Source organism: Aplidium turbinatum, chromosome 18 (assembly GCF_918807975.1).
Source record: "Aplidium turbinatum chromosome 18, kaAplTurb1.1, whole genome shotgun sequence".
NCBI classification, from domain to species: Eukaryota; Metazoa; Chordata; class Ascidiacea; order Aplousobranchia; family Polyclinidae; genus Aplidium; species Aplidium turbinatum.
The window spans coordinates 3,388,924-3,401,250 of record NC_137489.1 but is presented as its reverse complement, the minus strand read 5'-3'; the positions used below and the strand labels follow the sequence as shown (position 1 = coordinate 3,401,250).

General features: G+C 37.3%; 1 protein-coding gene across 1 annotated transcript; it reads right to left on the bottom strand.

Annotated features, from left to right (window-relative positions):
* Positions 1-1,901: 1,901 nt before the first annotated feature.
* Positions 1,902-8,696, bottom strand: LOC145787493 (uncharacterized). Its single transcript, XM_082599245.1, has 3 exons — positions 8,447-8,696; positions 6,353-6,547; positions 1,902-6,132 (listed from the first exon to the last, which is right to left on the bottom strand). Exons 1-3 carry the CDS (start codon positions 8,670-8,672, stop codon positions 3,275-3,277), a joined length of 3,279 nt encoding a protein of 1,092 aa, XP_082455371.1. The 5' UTR covers positions 8,673-8,696; the 3' UTR covers positions 1,902-3,274.
* Positions 8,697-12,327: the final 3,631 nt, after the last annotated feature.

Genomic DNA, 12,327 nt, shown 5'->3' with positions numbered 1-12,327 from the left:
AAATAAACAAAATGTACTCTTATTTTTCATTCGTACTCCCTTTACTTTCACCAAACGCCTTTGTCTGTTGTGCACTTGACTGCATGAGGCACGCAGCCACCACTTCTTTGGACATACGAAAAGTTATTCACCGTCCAGGCTGTGCATAATCATCAGAATGACCGTATTTATGCAAAGAATAAAGAAGATATCCCACTGAATGAAAGGCTAATGTTCCGGAGACAGAAACCAGCCCCTGGGATGTTTTGGGGTGGGGTAACTTCAACTGGTGAAGAAAATCCCCTCTTCTTCATTAAAGAGGGAGTAAAAATTAATCAACATGTTTATTTGAAAATGTTGAAGGAGAAATTGATTCCCTGAATCAATGCAACATTTGGAGAAGACGGAATAACTCTGCAACAAGATGGGGCTAGGTCCACTCAGCAAATCTTGTCCAGGACTGGTGTAAGGAGAAATGGAAGAGTTTTGGCCAAAGGAATTATGGCCTCCATCCTCTCCTGATTTAAACCCAATGGACTTCGCAATATGGAGTATCTTGGAGAGTGAAGCCTGTTCTTCAAATCATTCAAGTGTTACAGCTCTGAAGGCAAAATTGCGCACTTGTTGAGAAAAAATATCATCAGACACCATACGTGCCTCATGCAGTCAAGTGCACAACGGACTAAGGCGTTTGGTGAAGGCAAAGGGAGGATATATTGAAAAATAAGAGTACATTTTGTTTATTTATACTTTTCTTTGTATTTTTCTTTATATGTGTAAATTTTTTCCTGTTTGGATGTATTGTTATTTCAATAAATATTTGTCTACACTTGGCTTGATCACCCTGTATATGGTTTAATAACAGCATGAATAGTTAATTGGGTGAGTAGCAAGGTGGCCCAATCTGCAGTAGGACCGCCTGTATCTGGCATGGCTATAAAATTAACTATAATTCAAACAGTTGATTTAAAAAAGACACAGTCTACTCCAGGGCTACTCGACTGGCGGTCCGAAGCCGGACCTTCTGGGTGTTGATAGTGGACCTTGAGCTTTTGGAAAAATAACCTCATTGCCACGTTTCAGGGCTTCTTCAAACAGATTTCTACTGGGAGAAAGCAATTATCCTAGTTGCTGGGGGGCTTCGCCTCCCAGACTCTCCAACACTTTTTCAGAAATTCAATTCGAGTTACATTTTACTTAAAAAACTGGTTTGGTACAGATAGTTTAACTTTCGTGGTTGCGTGTGAAATAACTTATTCACCGGACCACTAAGAATATTCAACTTGTCAAGCTGGACCTTTGTTAAAATTAGTTGAGTAACCCTGGTCTATTCTAATCACTGATTTCCAGTGGTCCTGCAATTAAGATTAAGGAGCTGCTTTGGGGTTTCAGTTCTGTGGTTTTAAAATAATGGGCCTCTTAATCTTTAATCACAAGAAAATTGCAGAAAAACTGGAAACAATACGTGATTGAAATTGTGGCTACAAAGTACAAAAGTAATTTCAGAAAATTAACTTTAAAAACGTTGCACCAAACAGTTGAAAAATCTAACCTGGGTACTCACAAAATTGCTAACATACTGTAATTTGTTCTGATGATCGTGAGCTGAGTAGGAGTACTTGACTGGCGGATTTTAAAATGTATTGTTGAACTACTCTGAAACACTTTTCCATTTCAAAATCAATTTCCAAGCCTCAGGAACTCTAAATGAGTTGGCTATTGCGTCCAGTGGTTAACCCTGTTCAGGCCATGTGGTTAACCCTGACAAGTGATGATTTTTAGTTAATGACGTCGTCAATTGAAACTTCTGTCTTAGTCGATTGTTAGAATAGGCGATGTCACTCAACCGATTCTTTTTAGACAGAACTGCTTCCGACTACCCATACATTACAAGTGTCCAATATCTTGTCAGCATTATGGCATAACAGTTGCTGAGCATTATTTTATTAAAGCAAATGGCAAAGTTTAATAAAATCCACCACACAAGTCAAAATCACAAAAAGAGCATTTATAGAACAATATCACAGGTTAAATAACATGATACGTTTTACTAATTCAAACTCAAAGTCGGTTGCATTGCCGAGTGGTGAGAGCCCTGGAACAACGTTCAAAGGGGCGCCGGTTCGACACCGCTCATGAGCATGCGGCTGTGTCTTTGGCAAGACACTTAAAGGCATGCCTGAAGGTGGTCACGAAGATTGGCTTCCTTGCCTTCCCGTCCACTTAACCTAAATCTTCAATCACCGGGCGTAAGCCTGGATACGACAAACAAAAATTCAAACTAAGCTAAACTATCATAAGATTCTATAAGGTGATAATCCGCTTTTATTCGCACGTTTCGTCAATCAGACACGACTGACTTCTTCAGGCGGATAGATCAGGTAGTGACTACCTGTCTAGCATGGAGCATGACCACGTTGCTGTAAAACAACTAAACATGCCCTTTATAGATCTTGTGATAATTCAGCTTAGTTTGCACCAGTGGAACGTATCATGTTATTTAAGTAAACGTCTGGTGAACAGCCTCATTCAATTTTTAATATAGGCTAAGAGGTTGTTAAAAGTAAGCCACGTAGTACAAGTATTGAAACATTCCAAAATGCAAAAGATTTAGTTGCTAATAGATGTTGAGGTTTTTTTAAAACGTACAGTTTCCTTTACAACCTAAGTAGCAGTAACTTTTAAAATCATTATAAGTAAATAAACCTGGTAGATAGGCTTTGTTTTATGACCACTGTAAAGGTTTTAGGTTGTTATGGGGAAGCTTATCGATTCAATGGAGCAAATCATTTTATGGACCAAAACGGTTGAAGTTCAAACTTGCGCCTTAAAGCGTCAGTTGTTACTCCAATCTAGAATTATGTTATAAAATTTTACACCATTTTCATAAAATTCCACACCCAATATAACAGACTGCACAAAAGATTGGCAAATAATTGTGTATCGTACCCAAGTTTACTGTACAAAGGGGCACACACTTTTAAACTTTTTCAAAGTGATCAATCCGAAAGGCTATGCACATATTCAAGTTACGTTATTTTGGTTGCGAGAATACATCAAACAATAGCGTACCGCACATGTAAACATGCTCTAGTTTTGACAATGTCTTTAGAAAAATCATTTCAATGATGCAAACAACAGGCAGTTCAATAGAGTTTACCCTGCCGAACAAACTAACAGTAAGTGAAGAATCTAATTCATTGCGTTGCCCTGAAATTTTATGTTGATGTAGGCCAATGCAGCTTTTTACTGTTGCCCTTCAGCTGAGAATCAATAGCCATACTTTGTTTTGTTTTTATTGTAAAACACCATCGTCGTGTTCCTCTAATAGAGAGTCTTCTTTCTCAGGAGCAACAGTTGAATGTTCAAAAGCATCATTTTCGGAATGACCTGTGTCTTCATCACTGGACATCATATGTAAATCGTCTGTTATTGTTTCCGAAAGCTCTCTATTTGTGTTGTCGTGCTCTTCATCGTCAATTGACACAGCATGCGTTACGTCATCGCTATGTGTCTCAGACTCCGGTGGATCACTCAGTCCTTCATCGTGATCGAATGGCTCATCACCGACATCTTCATGTGTTACTGTGATGTGATCACTTTTGTCATGAATATTTGATTTAGCTAAATCATGTAATTGTTCATTATGGTCAATGCTATCGTCAGAGGTGATCTCATCATGTGCTTCATTGATGTCATCACTATTGTCATGAATTTCTGATTCAGTTAAATCATGTAACTTTTCATCATGGTCAAGACTATCGTCCGAGATGACATCTTCATGAGCTTCATTGATGTCATCACTTACGTCATGAATATCTAATTCAGTTAAATCATGTAACTTTTCATCATGGTCAAGACTATCGTCCGAGGCGACATCTTCATGGGCTTCGTTGATGCCATCATTTACGTCATGAATATCTGATTCAGATAAACCACGTAACTTTTCATTATGGTCAAGACTATCGTCGGAGGTGACATCTTCATGAGCTTCGTTGATGTCATCACTTACGTCATGAATGTCTGATTCAGATAAATCATGTAACTTTTTATCATGGTCAAGACTGTCGTCCGAGATGACATCTTCATGAGCTTCGTTGATGTCGTCGCTTACGTCATGAATATCTGATTCAGATAAATCATGTAACTTTTCATCATGGTCAAGACTATCGTCCAAGGTGACATCTTCATGAGCTTCGTTGATGTCATCACTGACGTCATGAATATCTGATTCAGTTAAATCATGTAACTTTTTATCATGGTCAAGACTATCGTCGGAGGTGACATCTTCATGAGCTTCATTGATGTCATCACTTACGTCATGAATGTCTGATTCAGATAAATCATGTAACTTTTTATCATGGTCAAGACTGTCGTCCGAGATGACATCTTCATGAGCTTCGTTGATGTCGTCGCTTACGTCATGAATATCTGATTCAGATAAATCATGTAACTTTTCATCATGATCAAGACTATCGTCAGGGGTTACATCTTCATGAGCTTCGTTGATGTCATCACTTACGTCATGAATATCTGATTCAGTTAAATCATGCAACTTTTCATCATGGTCAAGGCTCTCGTCAGAGGTGACATCTTCATGAGCTTCGTTGATGTCATCACTTACGTCATGAATGTCTGATTCAGATAAATCATGCAATTGTTCATCGAGGACTGGGGTATCGTCAGAGGTGATGTCTTCAAGAGCTGGGTTGACGTCATCACTTGAGTCATGAATATCCGATTCGGTTAAATTGTGAATTTGTTCAATGTGGTCAGATACGTCAGTAGTGGTATCATCCTGTACTTCGTCGATATCACTTACGTCATCAATATCCGACTCGGGTATATCGTTCAAAAGTTTATCGTGGTCAAGTAAGACATCATGCAATTCTTGATGTGCTTCATCTTTGATGTCATTGGTCACGTCATGACTGTCTAATTCTGATAAATCATCTAAAACTTTGTCTTGGTCTGGTACGTTTTCTATGATGTCATGCAAAACTTCATGTATTTCGTTTGTGTCGTCAATGACGTCATGAATATCTGATGTAATGAAAGGGTCGAATTCTTCAATTTTACCTGACAAATCAGCAACAACATCATGGACACCTTCATTGGATTCTTGTAAGATTGCCTCATCAAGCTCATCTTTGACAGATGCCGTATTAACAAGCAATTGTTCCGCTGTTATGTGACTTTTAATCATGTCAATGCCTTTTGTTGGACTATCATGGCCATTTTCTTTAATGTTCGCTACGTCGTTGCTGAGATCATTTTCATTACGAGTTACATCAACCAAACCTTCCGCAATTTCATGCAAGCCATCACTGTCTAATTGGTTAGTTTCGTCATTGCCTGTAGGTCTATTGTCAAAAGGTATCAATGGACTTTCGGTAGCGTTTTGAGGGTGTTCAGAAGAGCTGATGTCATCGCTTTTGTCGTCACGGGCAACATCAACAGGATGTTGTATCTCGTTTATTACCACTTCCGTCAAACCTTCAGCAATGTCATGCAACTCCACCCTGTCTGCTTTGTGTTCTGCAGGAATACCAACAAGATCATTCAAATTTTCTTCAAACTTTGTTTTTTGGCTTGTCAAGCTGTCCAGTTCTTCGGGGGCTGAAGTAATGTGTTCTTGGTCAAAACTTTCTTCGATCTTGCTTGTAGGTTCATCAATCTCAATGACATGTTCATCATGATCAACTAATTCTTCATGTACACTTCTTGAATCATCAAAACCTGGAGTGGTGCTATCAACATCATCATGAGCAGCACTTATTAAGTGTAGATCGTCAGTACTGTCGTGAGTATAATCAATTGGTTTACCTGCAACTTCACTATCATCATCTTCTTCACTTGATAAAATATCGTCGACCTCGTCTGCAGATTCGATTTTATTTACATGACTGACTGCCGCTTTGTCATCAGTGACGTCATGCGTACTGTGGTCTAGCTCTAAAACATCATTGTCGTGACTACCATGCTCCGTAAGATCCATGTCTTCGTGTGCCTCATCATCAATGCCGTCGTTTAACAAAGACGCTACATGGTTTATCACTTCGTCAGTCTCTTCTGCTGAATCGTTTTCCAACACAGTGATTTCGTGTTTGGCGCTTTCTTTTATTTCATCATGAAGTTCTTTATTGTCTGCAACTATAGAATTCAGCAATTAGTCTTCATTTCCATGGTTAGGAGCAAAATATTTCTTCAACTGGCGTACACAGTGTTTGGATTTCATTACAGACAGTCTGACAAAAACATGAAAAGTTTTCCATTAATTACTTTATTGGGTTTGTTTATTATATACAATCATTAGTCAAATGATCAATATATTTCTGTAAACATTATGCTCCAGTAGGCCTAGCAGTGTTACCCGAATGGTGGTCATTCGTCAGTTTGTCAAAAACTTCGTGTAGCAGGTCTGCGAATATGGCGGTATCATCAGCAGAGTTGCCAATTATTTCCTCAACTCCTTGAGGAGATTCTTCAACCAAATCTCCAACATAAGCATGATGCAATTTAAGATCTTTTGCAATGTCCAAAAGACGTCTAGGGCTCATAAAGACATCTGAAAAAATGAGGCAATTGCAGCTCACTAGTTGAAATCAACACTCACTTGATTAACCGATTAAGTGCGCAATTAATATTTTACAACTCGCAGTGCTGTGCGTATTTAATTGGACGACTTGAGCTTTTTTGTCGCAATATTACATCGTAGAATGTTGTGGAGCCCGCAGCGCAACAAGCTGTTCTTTTAATTCTGTTTGCAGGTTTAGTTTCTTTTTGCGGTTTTGACTATTCCGGAGAAGTCAATACTAACTACTGTTTTCTGATGTAGGCTAATCGCATTATTACTGTATTATTTCTGTCAGACTGCAATTGCCATTAGAAACAATGTTTCTCGGTTTTTCAGATGCTTTAATAGCGCCTTCCAGACAAAGACAAAAAGCAGGAAGCGAAATTAGCCTAAATGTGCGACGAAAGAATAGGGTGTCGAAATCGACAATAATAATGTTATTGTAGCGTTGCACATACGTACTGAGAGCGATTGGCTTGAACGACAATTGGTGTGATGCGCAGCAGGTTAGAGCCGAATTGGCTGCAACCTACAAGTCTTCCGCTTCAGTTTTACGTTTTTATTTCGGGCCATCAATCAAAAATAATAAACTACGGCACTTATTATAACCAAAGAAAACAAAGATAATGACGATTACACGCAAAAGCGAGCGCGAGACTGATAGGATTTAGTATTTGCAAAGAGTTAAGAGTATGCAAGCACGATTACAACACTTGCAACACTTAAGTGAAATAATTCAATTGTTGTCACTAGAGACAATAAATAACTGAGTTTTTGTGACCACTTAATCAGGCAATCATTTTAATATAGCTGCAGTAAAAAAATGTTTGATTGCGGTAAAATCTAACGCTGACGAAAAGATTGGGATGATAATTATTGGTAAGAAAAGTGCTTTACTTTTAATTTATACTTGAATAGCTGATTGGTGATACTGAACTTGAAAGTAGCCAGGAGAAGGTTGCTCGTAACTCAGAGCTGCAGATTTTTGTCTGACGTTCTTCAAGATTTATCTTAAGAATAAGATAAACCTAAATGTGGTAAAGTAAGTTATATAAAATGGCAGGAAGAAAAAAAGAAACGAAATGTAAATTTGGCTAATTAGAAATATTTGAATGACCACCTTTAGGCTTATTCTATTCTGACGATAGCTCTTGAAGAGAGTCTGACGAAAACCTCCAGCTTCGAGCTATGAGCGACCTTCTACACACTAGTAGCCTATCTACTGTATACTTTGTGAAGTAGGTTAATTACGGTAAGTAGGCTACTGCTTAATCGTAAATGACAGCAACATACACAGAGCTGTTGAGAGGATAATGTAGGCCCGGTACCAATGAGATACTCGAGCACCAAATCAAGACCGTACTAGGAAAAACGCAGTGTAGCCTACTTTATCTAAGAAATTACGCGGAGGTGTTTTTAATTTTGCATACCCCTTTAAAATGTCACAGGCTCTAATATCATGTCGGATCCGACTCCACAGTTGCCCTCCAGATCCCCCTGCCAACGCTACTTAACATAAAGCCTTTCCCCTGCCTTGCCGTTTCATTCTTATGCGTTTTTTTTCGATTTTTGTGTATGTAGATTAGATCTTTGCTGATCTTTAATTTCAATGTACCGTATAAAGAACATCAGTCAGTACTGTAGGTTACTTGATAAGGGCTAACATGAGTATGGCCGAAAACGTTTGTAATTTTTAGTTTATTTTTATGTTATTATGTTAAATGCCGTCTGGTTGTTAGGTTTTATTTGTCTAATGGTTAAAAAAAATCACCTCTCTACCAAAATTGTACTTAACATAAAACTTTCTACAGATAGTCAGGGTAGTCTACAAAGTTATCAGATGAGTATCACAAAGTTTATGAACAAAAGTTTTTATTGACATCAACTTACTGTGAAAATAGATTCCTTTTTTCCACGACAGTGTCGGACATTCCCCATTACCTAACGTTTTATTGAAGTTTTTCCATTCTTCTCCTTCAAAATATTTAAATCCAATATTGGTTTGACTGGGAGAAGTAAAAAAAGTCACCAAAGAGTGACGAGATGGATAAGGATTTCGAAAAGCAAATATAGGTAATAATAAAAACAAATTTAAAAAAATATTTATAAAAAACATTTTGATGTTCTGCGTTGATCTTGACAAATCTGGGCATTATAAAAAAAAGTTTATTCTAAAATAATCTGTCATAAGTTCAATTTATTTTTATATTTTACATTAACAAAGAATAAAAACACACACCAAAATCAATACAGATTTGAACCAAGGTAGAAGCGATAAACACAGTAGGCTAACAAAGAGACGAGCTTGAAATTGTGACGTGATAATAAATTCAAACAAGTTGGCATAGTCTTAACATTATCAATGCCAAGGCAAAACTTGTCGTCAAAAAAGAGTGGTTTTTCAACTGATGTTGAACACTTAGAGCAAGCTGATCCAATGCGTAGGCCTACATCCGTGCTACTTTGTTTTTATAATTTGACTGAGAAACGTTCATGTAGATATCGACATTTTCGGAAAGATTATACATAGTCCCTGATGTTCTTTCCGTAGATTTTTAGCCCAGGCCTACTGTCTTACAAATTACTTTATGTAAACAAGAAGTATTTCATGCTTAAAGTTTTCCATTTTTAGTTGCTGTATTCTGCATTGTTGTACGCGTCCCTTTGCTTTATCTGATTCTAAATCAATGCCAACTTTTTGACTAATAAATCAATTTAGATGACACTGTGGAAAACTGTTTCTGGAGAAAACTGCAATAGCTTCTGTTCTTTTATGTAGCTACAAACCTGTCTTTCATACCAGTAGACAGTTGATGGAAACTATTGACCAGTTTAAAACTTTTTCGTAATTTATAGTTTTTTTTTTTACTAAGCAAGAATATTACGAAACACTTTTGTCTAAAAATATCAAACTGTTTTTCAAAAAACATCTAACAACAGTCTTTCGCAACGACACGTCATTCAAAGCGTTCAAAATACACATTTCATCATGACTGGTATAGTCGTGCACACTTGAAGCAAACAATTACAATTACTGTATGTCAAGGGACGTTGTATAAACGTAATTTTTGGTTTAAATTTAGGCTGAAAATATCAAACAGGATGATATACCAGAAGTATCGACCGAAGACACTTGAATGTTTGGAGTAGACAACTTTCTTTGTCTGATGTAACTGTCGATAGGTAATAAACACGCTGTTCGTTATGACGTATTTTTGACTTGATGAAATTGCCACCTATGTTTATTGAAATAATTGAACATTAAAAAATTATATTTTCGAATATTTTTCAAAATAATAGGCTGGATAACCGGCTCGGTGGCTTATTGGTTAGTGCGTCCGCCTCTGACACGGTAGTCATAGGTTCGATACCCTGTCGGATTATCGGGTCATACCAAAGACTTTTTAAAAATGGTACTGAATCTAGTTGCTGCTTGGCACTGAGCAATGGAATGGATTCGGGTAATAATGTGCTCAGTTGCGCCTCTATACGGCTGCATTGACACTTTAACCTATGCTTTGTAAAGCGCTGAGGAGCAACACATTCTGCGATGGATACAGCGTTGATTAAAAACAAGCATTAGGCTATTAAATAGCCTGGTATGATAGCAAGAAATTAATTGTACTTTGATCGTCATTGATCTATCTGATTTCATTTGTCACACCAACTCAATTTTTAGGTAGGGCCCAGGCCTACCAAAATAAAAAACAATTTGTCTACTATTATGGCTCGATTCAAAAGTTGAACAAAGTGCTTTACGAAGTGCTTGTGTGAATGACAGCAACAAATTGTGTGGAATTGCAGCTTTCTTCTAAGCTTATATTCTTTCATAATCTTGCCTTACATCTTTCATGTTACATCTTTCATGTGAGGACACACGTAGGCTACGTGTCGAAAACGTTTGTGTTCATTTTAATTATGTTATATCTTTTGTTTGTAAAAAAGTATGTTTAAACCCGCTAAGGACTCTGTTTTATTTCTCTATGGTTCGGGTTCAACAAAGCAAACTCTCTACCAAAGCTTTATCTTTCATGTTTGCTCACATAAATGTTGTCTTTACACCAACGGTTTCCAAACTTTTTTAAGCTACTGCACTTGCACACCTACAATTTCGAAATCTGTCGCTGTACACTGACCAACCACTTTAATGTTTTTTTTTCAGAAATATTGCTTTTCACGAACTAATTGAAGCTGCTATGTTGAATAAGCAAGCACAATATACAAAGTAAAGGATAGCCTACTTGAAGTTACTTCTTGCCCTTATCAAGTATAGGCTACTCATGCCCATGTGTTGAATTTCTTAAATGCCCATGTTTTGGACCTCCTATTTCAAAGTTTTAAATCTCTTATGGCCATACTTTGCCGTTTTTATACTCATCCTTGGGATCGACCATGCCCATGTATTGGATTCCCAAACAAGTCAATTAAATTAAAGTTAACAGTCAATTAAATGTCGAATAGTGATTGAGATTGTAGAACGTAGATTGCTTCCAGAAATACATTAAACTCGGTTGTAGACTTAAAATAGATATTCGGTACGCTACTAATTGCAATAGTAACTTTACAATCAGCAATAACTTCCACTTTTATAATGTATTCAATATTGGCTAATAGTCTGCTATCGTCTTCAACATACTTTTCATTACGACTTCTTAACTTCTAATCCCTATAATAGGCTACACAACTCTATGTTGTGAATCGAGGTAGAGAGTGTAGCACGTACGAGAAGCAAAATTTTCTAAAAGCAAGTTTCGCAATAAAGGTTGCTTAAATAAACGTTACATTAGGACAATAACACTTCACAAGAATTACACAATTAAAATAGATTTCCTATTAAAGAACAAAATGTAGCCCGCCGTCTAGGCTATGCATATTGATTGTGACACATGTCCCCTCCCCCTAGAATAGTCTATTGTTGCAAACAATATAACAACACAGTCATTACAAAACAATCACCCAAAATGATAATACACACCATATTAAATTGCCTACAAACGACTCATTAGTTCATCGTGGCATGTTCTACTAACGAAAGCATTTCTTAAAACAGTAATTGCTACGTCTACTGCGATACTTATCATCGTTTTCAATGTCTTCAGTGCAGTGGCGAGCTAGATAACCCATCTTCTTATTACATGAGATGCACTTCCACTCCGAACAGTCCTCGGCCAGATGGCCCTCTCTGTGACAGTTGTAGCAAGCATTTTTATCAAACTAGCAATTCCTGGGTAGCCTATATGTCCAATCTCCCCACACCGGTAGCAGTGACTGTCACGGCAACGCCTGTTTTCCGAATTTCGCTGAAACACTGAACTGCAATGAATCAACAAAAATCGTAAAACAGTTTTGTCAGATGGAAAATTTCATCTATTTTCCGGTGCTTAATAAAGTGAAGACCTTTTTTTAGAATTTACTTGAAAGCTGGTAAAAGTGCACTGATAGTGCAAAAAGCGGGTGAAGTGAAATTGCGAAGTGGCTGAGGGAAAGTTAATTTGACGGGATCTGGCAACGCTGTTAGCCTTTCATGCACTGTCGTCTGGAAATAGTTGCCTGTGTCAGCTAGCACTCAGCAGTTGTCAATTCTGTTTTATTTTTCATGTTACGTTAGCTGAATTGAATGGAAGTTTTGGCTTTGCGGGAATTCTGTGGAGCAGCATGTTGTGATATATTTACTGTTCTTACTTGAAATTGATTTTATTTACTCGATTATTTGTTTTAACAAGTATGAGTTAAAATCGGTTAGAATATGTGCTTTGCAGGTAGAGATAAAA